At 36.5% G+C, this 20,718-nt stretch overlaps 1 protein-coding gene across 1 annotated transcript in view; it reads right to left on the reverse strand.

The window, feature by feature from the left end:
- Positions 1–5,855: 5,855 nt before the first annotated feature.
- The window catches only part of LOC121424719, a 112,026-nt gene continuing 97,163 nt past the window's right edge, over positions 5,856–20,718 (reverse strand). The window contains exons 31-39 of the mRNA XM_041620468.1: positions 15,404–16,786; positions 15,224–15,304; positions 15,028–15,108; positions 14,292–14,372; positions 12,766–12,846; positions 12,574–12,654; positions 11,833–11,913; positions 11,442–11,522; positions 5,856–6,839 (exon numbers count right to left, since the gene is read on the reverse strand). Of these exons, the coding sequence (XP_041476402.1) occupies positions 6,661–6,839; positions 11,442–11,522; positions 11,833–11,913; positions 12,574–12,654; positions 12,766–12,846; positions 14,292–14,372; positions 15,028–15,108; positions 15,224–15,304; positions 15,404–16,786 (2,129 nt within the window). The 3' untranslated portion in view covers positions 5,856–6,660. The remainder of the gene's footprint in view (positions 6,840–11,441; positions 11,523–11,832; positions 11,914–12,573; positions 12,655–12,765; positions 12,847–14,291; positions 14,373–15,027; positions 15,109–15,223; positions 15,305–15,403; positions 16,787–20,718) is intronic.

Raw genomic sequence — 20,718 nt, forward strand, 5'->3', positions numbered from 1 at the left:
TTGAATTTTCCGATTTCCACATTATTTGCGACGCGAAATGCAAGTTAATCAGATTATTCAGTCTGTAGAAACAGGTTGGTTTAAGAACGATAAGGTTATTCAAGTCCGGAAAAGATAAACTGTTTTTAATGATTTACTGTAGAAACACGCCAAAAGTTTATCATAAATACAATAATGATACATTAAGAAATAAATAATATATCACACATAGAAAAAAAATATAATGAAAATAAGGGATAGAAAATTATTCAATTTGGAACACTAAAAAACAGAAGAAAAATAGAGACCTATTTTGCAAAATATATAGAAAATAATATATACAAGATACCAACTTATTTCTTTTCTGTCTACTTTTGTTGTGTTAAATATGTGTGAGAAAGATTATTGTCTTACACAGTAAATTAGTAGTCAATCGTAATTCGAGTCCGGAAAAGATAAACCGTTTTTAATGATTTACTGTAGAAACACGCTAAAAGTTTATCATAAATACAATAATGATACATTAATAAATAAATAATATATCACACATAGAAAAAAAATATAAGGAAAATAAGGAAAGAAAATTATTCAATTTGGAAAACTAAAAAACAGAAGAAAAATAGAGACCTTTTTTGCAAAATATATAGAAAATAATATATACAAGATACCCACTTATTTCTTTTCTGTCTATTTTTGTTGTGTTATATTGTCTTACACAGTAAATCAGTAGTCAATCGTAATTTTTTACAACCGAGCTTGGACAAAATTTAAATTCATATAATACAAAAAATATATAAATTGTGATCTTGTATATTCATGAGGACTTGCAGAGAACAGTTTTAGCAAAAAATAACAACTTTAATTCGTAAAAACTTTGTTAATCCTAAACAAATTTGGATGAGATTTTCAGTGTTTTTTGTTTGTCTGATGTACACTTTGAATTATATCACATAGCTTTCAGTCTCGAGTACCTCTAGCCCTTCAATCAAATTGGTTGGACGACCGGTTACACTTTACATATAACATAGTTATAAGGAGAATGAAGGGGACCATAGAAAGAAAGCATGAGAAAAGGGGAGATTTTGGTAGGGAGAGAATGAATCAGAAAAGGATCATGCTGAAAATTTCATTAAAATCTGATAATAACAAAGTTATTGAATTTGAAATTTAACAACATTTTGGTAAAAAATTAACCCAATGTACACACGATCGTCAGGAATATTTGTTAGGCTTATTTTATAAAATGAAATAATTATTTCATATTTTCATACATGTGTGTATGATATGTCCCAAGTATCATATCATTATTTCCAGCAATGCATATCTTCACATTAAAGGTCTAGTCCACCACAGAAAAGATTGTTTTGAATCAACAGAGAAAATCAGGCAAGCATCATGCAAAATATTTCATCTAAATCGGATGCAAAATAAGACCCTCACTTTTTGTTTTGGTTTTCATTGTTTGAATTGTACAATATTTCAATTTTTTTACAGATTTGACAATAAAAAATAAAAATAAAACTTTATTTCATAGGACAATGAGGAGAAAATTATAATATTTCATATCTAAAAAACAAAGAAAAGTGAATGAGTGATGTCATCAGTTCCCTCATTTGCATACCGACCTGGATGTGCATGTAACTATTAAGTGAAATTGAGCGAAACTTAAAAATGTCATACCTTTCTTATTTTTCATCCGATTTTTATGTTTGATTTTTCTCTTTTTAATCAAATCAACTTTTTTGTTAGGGGGGGGGGCAATAATTACTGCGAACGCGAAGTGCGAGTAGAGATTTTTGATAAACGTTTTGAACTGATCGGAAAGGTAGGCCTACCAGTCCTGTTAAAGACTACATACAGTAAGCCATGAAGACGTTATATATTTCAACAATCAAATAATGCGAGCGCGAAGCGCGAGCTGAAAATTTTTGACATTTCTACATAAAGAATGGAAAACTTTAATCAGTTTTTGTAATCATGTACAGGATAGCTATACAGTATAACTAAACAATTGATGCGACCGCGAAGTGTGAGCGGAAAAATTCTAGATTTAGACCTAGGATGGGACACCACACAAAACTTGATTTGAATAAAAAGAGAAAAACTCAACAAGCATAACACTGAAAATTTCATCAAAATCGGATGTAAAATAAGAAAGTTATGACATTTCAAAGTTTCGCTTCATTTCACAAAAACAGTTGTATGAACGAGCCAGCTACATCCAAATGAGAGAGTTGGTGATGTCATTCACTCACTATTTCTTTTGTTTTTTATTGTTTGAAATTGAAATATTTTGATTTTCTCGTCATTGCCAAGTGAAATGAAGTTTCATTCCTCCCTGAAAACGTGGAATTCCATTATTTTAACATTTTGTGCTTCAGGCAAGGAGGTCCCAATCGTCAAATTCGTACAAATTGAAATATTGTATAATTTAAACAATAAAGAACAATAGAAATAGTGAGTGAGTGACATCATCAACTCTCTCATTTGGATGTAACTGGCTCGTTCATATAACTATTTTGTTAAAAATAAGCGGAATTTTGAAATGTCATAACTTTCTTATTTTACATCCGATTTTGATGAAATCTTAAGCATTGTGCTTGTCTGATTTTTCTTTATTGATTCAAATCAACATTTTTCTGAGGTGGACTTGACCTTTAATGTTTCCTAAATCATGAAAAAGATGAGTAAGAGGGGATCTTCCTACATTAATTAATGCGAGCGCGTATACGTTTTGAACTGATCGAAAAGTGCCTTTTAAGGACTGCTTGCATTTAGCCATGAAGACATTACATATTTCATCAATCAAATAATGCGAGTGCGAAGCGCGAGCTGAAAATATTTGACATTTCTACATAAAGAGTGGAAAACTTAGTCAGTTTTTGTAATCATGTACAGGATAGCTATACAGTATAACTAAACAATTGACGCGAGCGCGAAGTGCGAGCGGAAAAATTCTAGATTTAGACCTAGAACGGGACACTCTATTCATGTTTCCTAAATCATGAAAAAAATGAGTAAGAGGGGATCTTCCTACATTAATAATGCGAGCGCAAAGCGCGAGCAGAAAATATTTATATACGTTTTAAATTGATCGAAAAGTGCCTTTTAAGGACTGCTTGCATAGCCATGAAGACATTACATATTTGACAATCAAATTATGCGAGCGCGAGCGTACAAAAAATCGAGATTTCGACCTTGAACAGGATACTCTATTCATGTTTTGTAATCACGAAGGATCTAATTCCGACATTAATAATACGAGCACAAAGGGCGAGCAGAATTTTTTGATATCGTGATATCTGAAACTGGATAACTGAATGAAAATGCGCGCGCGTGTTTCAGATTGAGACCTAGAATCTAGGCATTCTAAACAATCTTTTATCATGAAAATAAAAGCGAGCGCGAAGCGCGAGCTTAAAATATTAGATATTCCGATCTGATATTTCAAACACTGTGTAGGAAACTTGCAAGGTGGATATAAATCGCACTTGATAAAGAGCTGATATGTTTAATTTTGAGACATAGGACCTTGACATGTTATCATATGAATATGATGACTATATCGATTTGGCGCCCCCACTTCAAACATTTCGGCGCCCTCTTTGTTCGAATATCAGTTCGGCACCCCTACATGTAGGTCGATCATCAATTTGCCCCTCCCCCCGTTCGAACATTAATTCGGCCCCCAGTTCGAACATCGTTTTGGCATTCCTTCAAACTCAATTTGCCTTCCCTAGTTCGAATATTATTTCGCCCCCCTAGCTTGAGTATCAATTTTGCGCCTCCTAGTTTGAACATCAATTTGGCGCCCCCTAGTTTGAGTATCAATTTGGCGCCCCCTACCTCGAACATCGATTCGGCCCCCTCCCTAGTTCGAGTATCAATTTGGCGCCCCCATTTCGAACATCATTTTGGCGCCCCTACATGTAGGTCCAACATCAATTTGGCGCCCTTAGTTGAAAATCAATTTGGCGCCCCTACATGTAGGTCGATCATCAATTCCCCCCCCTCAGTTCGAACATAAATCGGCCCCCAGTTCGAACATCAGTTTGGCATCCCTTCGAACTTAATTTGACTTCCCTAGTTCGAATATCATTCCCCCCTAGCTCGAGTATCAATTTTGCACCCCCCCTAGTTCGAACATCATTTTAAAATCCCTTCGAACATCATTTCTGCGCCCTTTCGAATATCAATTCGGCGCCCCTACATGTAGGTCCAACATCAATTTGGCGCCCCTACATTTAGGTCGATCATCGATCTCTTCGCCCCCCCCCCGTTCGAATATCAATTTGGCGCCTCCTAGTTCCAACATCAATTTGGCGCCCCTACGTCGAACATCAATTCGCCCCCCCCCCCCGTTCAGACATCAATTCTGCCCCCAGTTCGAACAGCATTTTGACATTCCTTCGAACATCATTTCAGCGCCTTTTTGGTTCGAACATCATTTTCTTTCTTCCTCTTTTTTTTTCTTCTCGTCCTTCCCCTCTACTTTTCTTCTCTTCTTTCCCCCTTTCTTCTCTTCCCTCTTACTCTTTCTCCTTTTCCTCTCTCTTTTCACCCTCTTCCTCTTTTTTCTCCCCCTCCCCTCCCTTTTCTTCTCTTCCTTCCCCCTCTTCCTCTTTCTTTCGATCCCCCTTTTTTTCTTTCCTCCCTCTTCTTTCCCCTCTTCCCTTTTCTTCTCTTCCTTTCCCCTTTTCTTCCCCCTTCTCTCTCTTTTCACCCTCTTCCTCTTTTTTCTCCCTTTTCTTCTCTTCCTTCCCCCTCTTCCTCTTTCTTTCGATCCCCCTTTTTTTCTTTCCCCTCTTTTTTTCTTTCCTCCCTCTTCTTTTTTTCCTTTTCTTTCCCCTCTTCCCTTTTCTTCTCTTCCTTTCCCCTTTTCTCTCTTTTTTTTCCTCTTTTTCCTGTTTTCTCCTTTTCCTCTCTCTTCCCCCCTCTTCCTCTTTTTTTCTTCTCCCTCCCTTTTCTTCTCTTCCTTCCCCTCTTCTTCTTTCCCTTCTTTTTTCCCCCTCTTTTTTTTCTTCTCTTCTTTCCTCCCTCTCCCTCCCCCTTTATTTTCTTCTCTTCCTCCTTTTCTTTCCTCTCTCTCTCTTTTTCTTCTCTTCCTTTCCTCCTCTCTCTTTTTTCCCTTCTTTCCTTTCCCTCTCTTTCTTTCCCTTTTCCTCTCTCTTATCCTTCCCTTCCTTCCCCCTCTTTCCTTTTTCTTTTCTTTCCCCCTTTCCTCTCTCTTTTTTCCCTCTTCTTCCTTCCCCCTCTTCCTCTCTCTTTACCCCCTCTCCTCTCTCTCTTTTCCTTTTTTCTTTCCCCCTTTTCCTCTCTTTTTTTCTTCCCTTCTTCCTTTCTTTCCCCTCTTTCTTTCCCTCTCTCTTTTTTTTAGCCGAAGGGGGGGGGGCACTTACATTGACGAGTGGATACCATGCGCGACCAAAAAACACGTATAAAAAGGATGTCTTTTTCACGATAGGGCACGTTACGTACGTAACGTGATAAGGGTGTCAAACACACAAAAATAATGAAAAAAAGGGTATCTAATTCGCTACGAAATTGCGTGTTTAGGGTCGAATTTGCTGGGATGATAAAACAAACAACAAAACATTCCTGTAGTACTTGTTTAGGGGTTCATTTCAGGGAATATTTGCCAAGAGTATGGTTTTGTTTTCAATACTTGTTAAGGGTAGGGTTTCACACGCCAAAACTTGACGGTGCATTTTCAAAATATGGAAATTACGTGTTTAGGGTGCCTTTCGAGACCCCATGGCCGCGCATGGTATCCACTCGTGAAGTGCCCCCCCCCCTCCCGGTGATACCATACACGTCCCATCTATGACAGGCGTAAAAAAAATACTACAAGCATAATGCTGAAAATTTGATCAAAATCAGATGTAAAATATCAAAGTTACAACTTGAATTTTCACACAAAACAGTTATATAAGCACAACTCAGTGACATGCAAATGAGAGAATCAATGATCAGATGTGATAATAAGGACCAACTTTACTGAACCATAATTTGTTAAAACAATGGTAATCTGACATGTTCAGGGAGGAATACAACTTTTTTCACAGTAAAAAAGGAAGTAAATTGGAATATTTCATATAAAGAAATACAAAATATAGAGGCGGGTGAGTAATGTTATCAGTCCCCTCATTTGCATACCAATCAAGATGTGAATATAACTGTTTGGTGATATTAAATGAAAATTAATTATGTTGTATAACTTTCTCAGTTTATTTTATGTTTGCTTCGTAATAGAATGAATAAACAAAACTAGATCATTGATAGAGTATATTTGTTTAACTCAAAACAATAATAGTAATAGGCCTATAGGAAGAACCAAATTGTTTTTAGTGACGAAAATTTTCTCCCGTATGAGTTCTTGGAAGATTGCTCTTTCTGGAAAATTCTTTCTCAAAAAGACAGCATATGAAGGGTTTTTCTCCTGTAAGTGTTCTTATATGAAGAGTAAAACTGGTCTTGCAAGAAAATCTCTTCTCACAATGAGGTCAAGTGTAAGGCTTTTCTCCCGTGTGTCTTCTTATATGACGAGTAAGATTGTTCGTCAGAAAATCTCTTCTCACAATGAGAGCAATGATAAAACTCTTCTCCAGTGTGTGCTCACATGGGTCATAAGATGATCCTGGGATTCAAAAATCTTATCTAAAAAAAATCTTATTCAAAAATCTAACTTTGGTCTAGACTGCTTACTGATCCCTCTTCTCTAAAGCATGCTTTCAGATGTAGAATTAAAGCGCTCTCATCCATGAATGTCTTACTGCATAGTAAACACAGATATGACTTCTCTTCACTGCATTCTATCATGGGCGATTGTCTCTTGTCCTCTTCATTCTCAATCTCTTTATCTGGGGAGAAGGGAAAAATATTTGTTTAAGCTCACATAAATATTGAGAGCAAAGTTAAAGAGCTTTAATCTAAAAATCGAAGAGAAAATCACTTTTTTTCATTTGTTGACAGAGTTTCATTTCAATATAAAGCAGGTAGGGAAAAAATACTCAGTCGCGGCGAGTGAATTCGTCCTGGAAATGCCTAAAGTTGCCCCCGAAATCACCCAAAATCATGCTTTCAGGGGGCATAAAAGCTGGAAGTCACCCCCAAAAGTGAACAACAAATTAGATAATCATTTAACAATAAATAGCAATTAGAAAAAAATAATAGAAATTAATAAACAATGTTAAACATTAAATTGATTTGTAACCAAGCAGGATGTGAATTGTCCTGGGTAGCAAAATACATACAATGTATAATTTACAAAAGTGGAGCCCCTGAAATGAAACAGGTAGCCCCAAAAAGGAAGAAATGAAGCCCCAAAATTTTACAATCTAGCACATCAATGATGTGGAGCTCATCCGGCATCTCGCATAGAAATTAATTCAAATTTCAATTTCAGCCGAGTTGACACTGTAGTGAATTACATGTATATTGGTGACATAAACTGAGGAAACAGAAATGAAATTGATGAAGAAATGACTTTAGAAGCAGCATTCTTTGTGATTCATGAAAAAAATTTGTATGAATTAAAACATAATTTTCTGGTCAAAAATTCTAAATTCTGTGTAGAACTTTGGTGAACCTCATGTAGCTCTCAGATGGAAAAAAAAAATCAAGATCAGTCAACAATAAAGAAGCAGTTTTTTAGAGTTTTGAAAAAATCCATAAATAAGCACATTTAATGAATTTCTAAATTCTGTGTTGAAATTTTACATCCCCACCTAGAGCTATCGTATAAAGCAAACTAGACTGAAATCATCAAATGAAGGAGAAAAAAACATTTTTTTGTGATTTATGAATAAATTTTGCATGAATAAGCAAAATATTTGGCCCATATGCATGTGTACTTTTCGAACAAAAAATGGCGACCCCTCCTCGTCAGGCAAACGGGTACCTTAAATGCATGTTGGATTATCTTATTTCATAATCACATGAAAACGGGCAACTGCAGACCACTTTTTAATGATGACTTAATAAAAAGCAAACTATCCATGAATATGATGTAATACCACTTTTTTAAAGAACAATGTGACCAGGAAGCACAGATATTGCCTTTTCACCAGGGGCTAACTTGGGTAAAATATGACCTTATTATTATTATCATTATTATCATCATTATCATCATATGGAGTTAAATGCTGATTGTTTCCTATAGTTTTTACTTAAGACTAATGCGTTCAATAACATCTTAACTTTATTCCTACAAACAAGTTAACATGTTTATAAGTTCAAATAAATAATGCGAACGCGATTTTTAACTTGTGTATAGACCTGAAAATAGCATATTCTGATAAATTTTGTAAGCATGAGCAGGATGGGTATTTATCTATCTGTCAGGGAGAGCTGAAAATTGTTTATATTCCAAAATGACCCAAAGTTTGGAAATTCTAAGCATTATTGGTATTCATGAATAGGATGGGCACTTAAAAATTATTCGACGCGAGCGCAAAGCGCAAGCTGAACTTTTTTTATACTCCGTTCCAAAACTGGACATTCTACGCAATTTAGGTATTCATTAACAGGATGTCCATCAAACTAATTATTCGATGCGAGCGCGACGTGCGAATCACCCCAAAGGTCAAATTTGTCCCCCCCTTCCTAGGTCGAACTTTACTGATCGTATAATACTCAGATCAGTGTCAAACATTAATTTGGCGACCCCCCTTCCTATGTCGAACATTAATTTGGTGCCCCTGCACTTTTATTACTCTTTCTCCTTTTCCCTTCTTCTTGTTTACTTATCTCTTTCTTTTCTCCCTTTTCTGTTTCTCTTCTTTCCCCCTCCTTTTTTTTTTACCTCCCTTTATTTTCCCTTTCTTCCCTCCCTCTTTTTGGTGCCCCCTTTTTGCCTACCCAGGGGCCCGGACCCCGAAAACCCAACCCCTCCCTCCCGCCCAGAATACGTGTATGGGCGTGGTCGAAACTGTGAAAACTTTCTGAAATGAAATGTCTAATGTAAAATATCATGAGTGTGAAAAGCAATTCATGGTATACTCACTGTATAGTCCCCCTGCGGCCGCCGTGAGGGCGCCTTGCGGCCACCTCATGTCTGCCGTAAAATTTGTCAAAAACCTACAGCCAGCGCAGGGTCGCCCAAGGGCGACCATACGTCATGATTTCAAGGACTTACGTCAGCCGCAGATTTTTTTTCTCCATAAAATAAAAAATACGCCGTGCGGCGACCATAACATACTGTGACCGCTAGAGTAAGTGGCTGTGGAAATTCTGAGGCGACCGTAGAATTACTACTTGCCGTATAAATTTTAGAATCTACGGCGGCGGTAGCAAATGTGACCAAGATATAACTCGCACAAGATGTTCAGTGATACTTGGTTACTCTTATTTCCATGTTTTATAAAGTAGACCAATACACTTTACAGAGATAGGATGGTAATTCAACAAATACCCCCAATGTGGCCAAAGTTCATTGACCTCACATGACCTTTGACCTTGATAATGTGACCTAAAATCTGAAGGGATTTGAACCCTGCTATGCAGGTGAGACAAAAATCAATCAACAAATAAAGAAGAAGCATTTTTTTTCATGCACTTTGATTAGCATATTAATAACAATAATATAGGTTATTTATATTGCGCACATATTCATATATTAGGTGCTCAAGGCGCTCCTATATTACCCGGCTAAGCTATTCATAACGCACACACATTTCAAGGAATAAATTCCTGCCAGGTACCCATTCACCTCACCTGGGTCGAGTGCAGCACAATGTGGATAAATTTCTTGCCGAAGGAAATTACGCCATGGCTGGGATTTGAACCCATAACCTCTGTTTCAAAGTCCGGAGAAAAATTCTCTGGGCCACAACGCTCCAAAAATGTACCCTTTTGCACTGACATCTGTTCCCCGGCGAAAGTCGACGGCTGATTTGCTTGGGAGGAATTACTCGGAGTCAATGAAAGCATGCACGTTTTTTTTATTTGGATTTTAATCATAGTCTTTCCTTAATAATCCCAGATCCCTAATGAATTTTATCAGTGAAAGTAGATATAAGAAGACGATCACACAAACTGAGATTTTCACATCAATAGAAAGATTGCAAACAATAGAATAGCATCTAACTCCATCCAAGTAACAAATCAAATATAAAATACAGAATTCAACCAACCAACCACAACATTACAAAATAAATGTGATTTTGATTTTATTTTGTACATTTGATCAGATTCATATAAAGTGTCTGTGTACCAAAAATTAGCATTTTAGGGGGCATTACGTCAAACCCCCATTTGAATAAAGACCGCAGTTCAGACTGTAAACTGCGGTCCCATACCCCATTTTTCATTTGAAAAATCTCAACATTTCCAACCCCGATGAACCCATCTTGGCCAGGGAGGTAATCCCCTTGTCTCAATTTCACCACCACAGGCCGTGGTGGTGAGCGTTGAGCCAAGGACGAACTGATAAACAACAACTGTGCTATTACGTAAGACTTGTCTGCCTGTAGAAGGACCTTCGGAATGAAATTATTGTATTCGATATTAATCACGCTTTCAAAGGCATATTACATTCAGACATCCAATATTAGTCCATTTTCAATTTCGAACGAAGAAAATCGACCTCGAAATAAGCAAAGTAAGCGAATAAAAATGTTGGTATGCTTAGCACGGAGGGATCACGGTGCATCCCATAGTTTCTGTCCGTCCAGCAAGAAAATATGGGATGCATGCCGTTCACTCGCGCAATGATACAGTCCTAACGTTCGAAAAAAAGAAGTAATGGCATACCAACATACAAAGTATAATAATCATGCGGCTGATATGCAAACAAATATGAAATCATTTTTTTTTTTATTTGGCAAATGCAGGTTCTTTAGAGGTGTAGAAAGGGGTGAAGAAAAATAAGTCTAGAAAGAAAAAAATAAGACAGCCATACAGAAATAAAGAAGGAAAGAAAGGAAAGCAAGAAAGAAAGAGAGAAAGGAAGGCAGGAAGAAAAAAGTTGCACTTTCACCGCGTGTATACATGGAACTCCATAGAATGCTCTAGAACTACACACATTGCAATCCATCGTGTGTGTGGCCCCCTGCTGTGACTGTATATGCTGCGATGTGTTATCTTCGGACCGAGATGAAGAAACAGGTGTTTCTATACTTAAATTTCATGCTTGGGGCAATAAGGATTTGTAATACTTGGAGAACAGAATTGATAAGGGAAACTGGGGTATAGCTGCTCTCAAACAGAGATTTTCGTCATGATTATTTAGTTAATTAAAGCAAAATTTTGATTTTACGCATAAATTAGCATAATTAATTAGCAATGAGAATTTTTCCAGAAAATGATCTTGCAGCATTGTTGAATATGCCATTGGTAACGCGCGTGCCAAGTTTCGTCCCGATCTACGGCCGAGATCATAGTCTCCTTAGGCATCGCAATAGCCCAGTCTATTTAGGGTTAAAAATCTTGCTCTTGAACATACTTGGAGCGGTGTATCATACCTTGTGTGGTAAATTGGTCTTTGCCTGTATCACGGTTGGTCATGTCTTCATTTACTTCCTGTTTGATGGTAATGGTTTGATCTCGTATGAAAAAATAAATCATAGAGAGCAAATAATTCAGACGGATAACAGTCAATCATGCTTAAAACCCTTTAAACAAGCTAGCTCTTGAACATACATTAAGCACTGTAGCTTACATTGTGTGGTCCATTGGTCTTGACCTGTATCAGGGTTGGTCATGTCTTCATTTTCTTCCTGTTTGATGGTAATGGTTTGACCAAGTATGAATAAATAAATTATAGAAAGCAAATAATTCAGACTGATAACAGTCCATCATGCTTAACTCTTTAAACATCAATTAGGAGCAAACTACATAACCAGAGTACCTTACCTTGTATAGTACATTGGTCTTGACCTGTATCAGGGTTGGTCATGTCTTCATCTAATTCCTGTTTGATCATGAAGTTTTGACCTAGAGGGAACAAATTAAGAAAATAATTAAGATTTACTCAATAGTCAATCATGCTTAACCTTTTAACCCTTTGAACCCTGAATTATTAGGGGCGTTGGTGACCTACACCCTGAATTATTTGCACATATCGACCACATTCACAAACTCTCATGATTCAAGATCCAACGGCATTCCCCCCGCTAGTACCCGGGCCAAGCCGACTGACATTGTTTACCTTCTCGTAGACCTAGTCCATAAACAGAGATATCAACTTTAGTGTCTGTTTTGGGCTCAAAATCACTGTTTTCGCCAAAGTCAGATATACCAATTGCTTCCCCGTAGTAAGCACGTGACTCGCAGCGTATTACACCGTGTGTTACTGTACATACATGTACGACACGAGCAACCACAAAAAAAGTGGCATATTTGGGCCATTTTTTATGCTAATCCTTCCAAAATCAATGCGAACCTTGACTGAAATCATCAACTAAATATTCCTACACGTACTAGAAAGATGACATCATTTTGAAAGATCACCTGACATTTAGAATCCATGTTTTTGAAGTCACATAGCTGTAGGCCGGTATATGCGCGTTTACTAGTGGGACGGTATTCCGGCCTATCAGGTTCAAAGGGTTAAACAAGCTAGCACTAGAACATACATTAAGCAGTGTAGCTTACCTTGTGTGGTACATTGGTCATGATCGGTATCAGGGTTGGTCATATCTTCATCTACTTCCTGTTTGATGGTAATGGTTTGACCTAGTATGAACAAATAAATTATAGAAAGCAAATAATTCAGACCGATAACAGTCCATCATGCTTAACTCTTTAAACATTAATCAAGCAACCTACATAAATCAGAGATCTTACCTTGTATAGTACATTGCTCTTGACCTGTATCAGGGTTGGTCATGTCTTCATCTAATTCCTGTTTGACCATGAAGGTTTGACCTAGAGTGAACAAAATAATTAAGATTTAATAATAATAATAATAATAGGCATTTATATAGCGCCATCTATCAAGAAATATTCTATTCCGAGGCGCGTTGTTTTATTATTATTACCCCAGCTTTAGCTCGAGCTGCCTCTCAGCGCTCATGCATTCAAGGAATTAATCCTGCCGGGTACCCATTCACCTCACCTGGGTCGAGTGCAGCACAATGTGGATAAATTTCTTGCTGAAGGAAATTACGCCATGGCTGGGATTCAAACCCACGACCCTCTGTTTCAAAGTCAGTAGACTTATCCACTGGGCCACAACGCTCCACGCTCCATTTACTCAACAGTCAACCATGCTTAACGTTTTAAACAAGCTTGCTCTTGAACATACATGAAGCAGTGTATCGTACCTTGTATAGTGCATTGGCCTTGACCTGTATCAGGACTGGTCATATTATGATTAAGTTTGCTCGTAACAAAATCTCTTCTCACAATGAGAACTGTAAGGCTTTTCTCCTGTGTGTGTTCTTATATGACAAGTAAGATTGGTCTTGTGAGAAAATCTCTTCTCACAATGAGAGCAATGATAAGTTTTTGCTCTTGTATGTGTTGTATATGATGATTAAGATTACTCTTGACAGAAACTCTTCTCTCAATGATAACAACTGTAAGGCTTTTCTCATGTATGTGTTCTCATGACGAGTAAGATCACTCTTGTAACAAAATCTGTTCTCACAATGAGAACAACTGTAAGGCTTTTCTCCAGTGTGTGGTCTTATATGATGATTAAGATTGCCCTTGTTAGAAAATCTCTTCTCACAATAAGAGCAATGATAAGGTTTTTCTCCAGTATGTGTTCTCATATGATGAGTAAGAGTGCTCTTTCTGGAAAATCTCTTCTCACAATGAGAGCAATGATAAGATTTTTCTCTTGTATGTGTTCTCATATGATGAGACAGAAAATCTCTTCTCACAATGAAAACAACTATAAGGCTTTTCTCCTGTATGTGTTCTCATACGATGAGTAAGAGTGCTCTTAAGAGAAAATCTCTTCTCACAATGAGAGCAATTATAAGTTTTTTCTCCTGTATGTGTTTTTATATGACAAGTAAGTTCGCTCTTGTAACAAAATCTCTTGTCACAATAAGAACAACTGTAAGGCTTTTGTCTTTTGTGTCTTCTTATATGATGATTAAGATTGCTCTTGTCAGAAAATCTCTTCTCACAATGAGAGCAATGATAAAATTTTTCTCCTGTGTGTGCACTTATATGAAGTGTAAGATCTCTCTTGTTAGAAAATCCCTTCTCACAATGAGAGCAATGATAAAACTCTTATGATGTCATTGTAAAGATCACCTGACATTTGAAGTCACATGACTGCAGGCCTGTATTCCAGCCCATCGGGTTCAAAGGGTTAAACATCAATCAAGCACACTACATAAACCAGATTATCTTACCTTGTATAGTAAATCGGTCTTGACCTGTATCAGGATTGGTCATGTCTTCATCTAATTCCTGTTTGATCATGAAGGTTTGATCTAGAGGGAACAAATTAAGTAATTAAGATTTACTCAATAGTCAATCATGCTTAACCCTTTAACCCTGAATTATTATGGGCGGTGGTGACCTAAACCCTGAGTTATTTGCACATATTGACCACATTCACAAACTCTCATGATTCGAGATCCAACAGCATTTCCCCCGCTAGTACCCAAACCAAGCCGGCTGACATTGTTTACCTTCTCGTAGACCTAGTCTATAAACAGAGATATCAACTTTAGTGTCTGTTTTGGGCTCAAAATCACTGTTTTCGTCAAAGTCAGATATACCAATTGCTTCCCCATAGTAAGCGCATGACTCGCCGCGTATTACACCGTGTGTTACTGTACAATATGAGCAACCATAAAAAAGTGGCATATTTGGGCCATTTTTTATGCTAAATCCTTCCGAAATCATCATGAACCTTGACTGATATTATCAACTAAATATTCCTACACGTACTAGAAAAACGACGTCATTTTGAAAACATCACCTTACATTTAGAATCCATGTTTTTGAAGTCACATAGCTGTAGGCCGGCATTCTAGCCTATCGGGTATATGTGCGTTTACTGGTGGGCCAGTATTCCGGCCTATCGGGTTCAAAGGGTTAAACAAGCTAGCACTAGAACATACATTAAGCAGTGTAGCTTACCTTGTGTGGTACATTGGTCATGATCTGTATAAGGGTTGGTCATATCTTCATCTACTTCCTGTACGACCTCGATGGTTTGACCTAGTATGAACAAATAAATTATAGAGAGCAAATAATTCAGACTGATAACAGTAAATCATGCTTAACTCTTTAAACATCAATCAAGCAAGCTACATAAACCAGTGTATCTTAATATCTTGTATCGTACATTGGTCTTGACCTGTATCAGGGTTGGTCATGTCTTCATCTAATTCCTGTTTGACCATGAAGGTTTGACCTAGAGCGAACAAAATAATTAAGATTTACTCAACAGTCAACCATGCTTAACCCTTTAAACAAGCTTGCTCTTGAACATACATGAAGCAGTGCATCTTACCTTGTATAGTACATTGGTCTTGACCTGTATCAGGACTGGTCATATGATGAGTAAGTTTGCTCTTGTAACAAAATCTCTTCTCACAATGAGAACTGTAAGGCTTTTCTCCTGTGTGTGTTCTGATATGACGAGTAAGATTGGACTTGTTAGAAAATATCTTCTCACAATGAGAGCAATGATAAGTTTTTTCTCCTGTATGTGTTCGTATATGATCATTAAGATTACTCTTGACAGAAAAACTCTTCTCACAAAGAAAACAACTGTAAGGCTTTTCTCCTGTATGTGTTCTCATATGATGAGTAAGAGTCTTCTTGACAGAAAATCTCTTCTCACAATGAGAACAACTATAAGGCTTTTCTCCTGTATGTGTTCGTATATGACAAGTAAGTTCGCTCTTGTAAAAAAATCTCTTCTCACAATAAGAACAACTATAAGGCTTTTCTCCAGTATGTGTTTTCATATGATGAGTAAGAGTGCTCTTTCTGGAAAATCTCTTCTCACAATGAGAGCAATGATAAGATTTTTCTCCAGTATGTGTTCTCATATGATAAGTAAGAGTGCTCTTAAGAGAAAATCTCTTCTCACAATGAGAACAACTATAAGGCTTTTCTCCAGTATGTGTTTTCATATGATGAGTAAGATTGCTCTTTTGAGAAAATCTCTTCTCACAATGAGAACAACTATAAGGCTTTTCTCCTGTATGTGTTCTCATATGATGAGTAAGAGTCCTCTTGGCAGAAAATCTCTTCTCACAATGAGAACAACTATAAGGCTTTTCTCCTGTATGTGTTCGTATATGACAAGTAAGTTCGCTCTTGTAACAAAATCTCTTCTCACAATAAGAACAACTGTAAGGCCTTTCTCCTATATGTGTTCTCATATGATGAGTAAGAGTCTTCTTGACAGAAAATCGCTTCTCACAATGAGAACAACTATAAGGCTTTTCTCCTGTATGTGTTCGTATATGACAAGTAAGTTCGCTCTTGTCAGAAAATCTCTTCTCACAATAAGAACAACTGTAAGGCTTTTCTCCTGTGTGTGCACTTATATGAAGTGTAAGATCGCTCTTGTTAGAAAATCCCTTTTCACAATGAGAGCAATGATAAAACTCTTCTCCAGTGTGTGAGCTCACATGGGTCATAAGATGATCCTGGGATTCAAAAATCTTATCACAATGGGGGCACTTAAAGCTCATATCTAACTTTGTTCTCAGACTGCTAACTGATCCCTCTTCTCTAAAGCATGCTTTCAGATGTACATGTAGAATGAAAGCGCTCTCATCCATGAATGTCTTACTGCATAGTAAACACCGATATGACTTCTCTTCACTGCATTCTATCATGGGCGATTGTCTCTTGTCCTCTTCATTCTCAATCTCTTTATCTGGGGAGAAGGGAAAAAATATTCGTTTAAACTCACATAAATATTGAGAGCAAAGTAAAAGAGCTTTAATCTATAATGGAAGACAAAATCACTTTTTTAAAGGGGTGGTCCAGGCTGAAAGTATTTACAGCTTAATAAATAGAGTAGAATTCACTGAGCAAAATTCCAAAAATTTCGTCAAAATCGGACAACAAATAGCAAAGTTATTGAATTTTAAAGTTTAGTAATATTTTGTAAAAACAGTCGTCATGAATATTCATTAGGTGGGCTGATGATGTCACATCTCCACTTGTTCTTTTGTATTTTATTATATGAAATTAGGTTTATTCAATTTTTTTTCGCCAAGAACTACAAAAATTGGATTGACAACTGATTTAGTGCATTAGATATTTATTGCTGCCACTTATTTCATTATAAGGGAGACATATTATTCACACAAGTATGAAATAATGAAAAAAATATGACTTTATGTAATAACATAAGAAAATGGAAAGTGGAGATGTGACATCATCAGCTTGCCTAATGTATATTCATGACGACTGTTTTCACAAAATATTGCTAAACTTTAAACTTCAATAACTTTATCATTTGTTATCTGATTTTGATGAAATTTTCAACGTTTTGCTCAGTGAATTCTACTCTGTGTATTAAGATATAAATATTTTCAGCCTGGACCACCCCTTTAATTCATTGATAGTGTTTTCATTTCAATACAAAGCAGGAAAAAATTTGCCCGGATAATACCTAGTCGCCCCTCAAGTCACCCAAAATCATGCTTTCAGGGGCGGCATAAAATCTGGAAGTCCCCCCCCCCCCCCCGAAAGTGAACAACAATAAATCAGCTCATCATTTAACAATAAATAACAATTTGAAAATTAATCGCAATTAATAAACAAGCAGGATGGGTGAATTGTCCTGGGTAGCAAAATACATACAATGTATTTACAAAAAGTGGAGCCCCTGAAATGAAAAAGGTAGCCCCAAAAAGGTAGAAATTAAGCCCGAAATTTTACAATCTAGCACATCAATGATGCGGAGCTCATCCGGCATCTCGCAAAGAAATCAACACAAATTTCAATTTCAGTCCAGTTCAAAATGTAGTGAATTATATTGGTGACATAAATTGAGGAAACCGAACTGAAATTAATGAAGAAATGACTTTAGAAGAAGCATTCTTTGTGATTCATGAATAAATTTCGTATAAATTAAAATAATTTTCTAGTCAAAAATTCTACATTCTGTGTAGAACTTTGGTCAACCTCATGTAGCTCTCAGATGGAAAAAAAAATCAAAATCAGTCAACAATAAAAGAAGTAGTTTTTGTGAGTTTTGAAAATATGCATAAATTAGCACATTTAATGAGTTACAAAATTCTATGTTCAAATTTTATATCCCCACCTAAAGCAATCATTTAAAGCAAACTAAATTCCAATCAACAAATGAAGGAGAAAAAACATTGTGATTTATGAATAAATTTTGGCTGCATGAATTAGCATAAATAATTTTTGTTTCAATATTTCGAAATTCTGAGTGAAAATTTGGAGATCCTCATGCAGCTCTACCACATGGAAGAAAATATATCAAAAACATTCAACAAATAAAGAGGCATCATTTGTGATTTATGATTTTGCATAAATTAGCGTAAATACTTTTCTACTCAAAATTCTGAGTAGAAGTTTAATAACTCATGAAACTTGTATGAAGAAATAATAGTAAGCAAATATTTAAGACTGATAACGGTCAACCATGCTTAACCCTTAATGTAGGCTGGGTAGGGGATATCGGGGTTAGAAACTGTTGTATTATTAATAGGCTCAATAAATTGAGGGCAGTATTGCATAAATTTATTTTACAGGCGTTAAAGAAAATTACAATGTTTCAACTTAACCCGCGTTCAAAATAACTCCGATCTCCCCTACTGTGTGGTGTATTGGTTATGACATGTAACAGTGAGGGCCATTACATTTCTTTTAATTGATAGTATTGGTTTTAAGATAATTGAAGTAAGAATCAATAAATTACAACTGATTGGAATCTACTACCATGCTCATCTATTCAAATTACATTACATGTTGTACCACGCCTTCTTAGCTTGTTGTCCGCAAGCAAATGGGAGGCTAAAGGTCAAACATTCGTACCGTTGCACACAAAAGGTATCATCCAAAATGTACCATTGCACGGCTTTAGGAGCTGAAGTCACAATACAATTTAATTCAATTCATTGCGCTCAGTAAAAATGAAGGTGCAATACGCGCATAAGCCTGCTGGCTAAATGCGCAATGCTCCCCAAGGTCATGAGCACTTGTGGGATTTTGCTTTCCGCTTTCAGTATTTTTGCTCCCTTATCATAGATTACTACAGGGATAAACAACAAGAACAAACTTGTTGAAACGTCAAGTTTGGGTAGTCCTATTCAGGACAACATTTGCCCAAGAACGATGCATGGTGTTCCGTGAAACCTACTGCACTATGAAATACTAAAGATTTACCAACCTTGCTCTTGTTCATATGATGATACATCTGCACATTTTCCTTCTCCTTCAATGCCCAAGAGATACTCGCAATCACCAGTTTCCTGCTTTACATCCATGCTATCTGCATACAAGTTTGATGATATTCACATATTTTAGTTAATGTGTGTTTGATAAAGATATCATAACCTTCAAAGAAGAGCAGAGTCTACAGTAGGGGCGTTGTTCTGTAAACATTTGTCTAGGAAATGCCAAAGTTACCTTTGCTAACCAAGACAAGTTACGTCCTGATGAAATGAGTATTTCAGAATTCTCTGGAATTCTTGTCTCTTTTGTAAGAACTCATGTCAAGCTTGTGAAAAGTTTTGGTATTAGGATTAATTATGTAATAATACTTGAGTTTTATCAAACATTCTAATCTTACAAACGGCTATATGGCATTTGCTCGGCAATAATTGCTCAAGTGGAAAATCTATGTAGCCAAATCTTATCTCTAACCTCCAAACTAAATAAACATTTATCCCTATTGATGAAAATGTGAAGTAGATCAAGGGGTTTCGCCGGTATTGCGATCTCAAAATTCTATTCCGATCCATGAATGCGCGCTGTGCTCAGGGTGACCAGACGTCCCGTATTTCCCGGGATTGTCCCGTATTTTGTTCCTGTGTCCCGGCGTCCCGACAAACCCTTCCCGGGACGCCTATTTGTCCCGTATTTCAGAATATTGAACAAAATGTAGTTATAAAAGTGACGAATTTTCACTAAATAACCAACAGCTGACGAAGCAGGGACAACAATTAAATCGATAACAGTATTTTACAAGTTCTGTGGTGATTTCTTGCTAACCCAATACATTGCAAATGAACTGGCCTCCTGCCTGTGTGTGGCAGGCTACAAGCTAGGCATGTAGGATCGAAGCAAATTCTCAATGGTGCAAACAATCTCACATGATAAACAGTTTCCACCACTAATCACAAAATCGGCGGGAAATACTTATAACTATAAAATGGATTCTCAGATTAATGATTTGGAGATGTAATCGGAGGAACAAGTTATTGACTTTTCATAGATCTAGTTGTTTCAGCTTTCGTTTTTGGGTCTTGGTTTATACGATGCCACAATGTTTCACCTAATTTTTAAGTTTGACAATGTGTTTCACTTTGAAATTTTATTAATTTCTAAAACATTTTATTTTTTAATTTTTAAAAATACATTTTAAAAACACCAAATAAAATTATGATTTTTATTAGATGACTGGATTTTTTGTTTACTTGAAGTTTGAACTTTTCCCCTTTTCTTTATATACCCTACCTTTTTTGCTTGCCCTTTTTGTTCCATCTATCTTCATTTCCTCTCTTTCTTTCCTAGACATTTTCTTTTCTCTCTCTCTGTTCATTTTTCTTTCTTTCCTTCTTTTTCTTCTCTTCTTTATCAAATATCCTTTTTTATTCTTCCCTTATA

The sequence above is a fragment of the Lytechinus variegatus genome, chromosome 12 (genome assembly GCF_018143015.1).
Source record: "Lytechinus variegatus isolate NC3 chromosome 12, Lvar_3.0, whole genome shotgun sequence".
NCBI lineage: Eukaryota > Metazoa > Echinodermata > Echinoidea > Temnopleuroida > Toxopneustidae > Lytechinus > Lytechinus variegatus.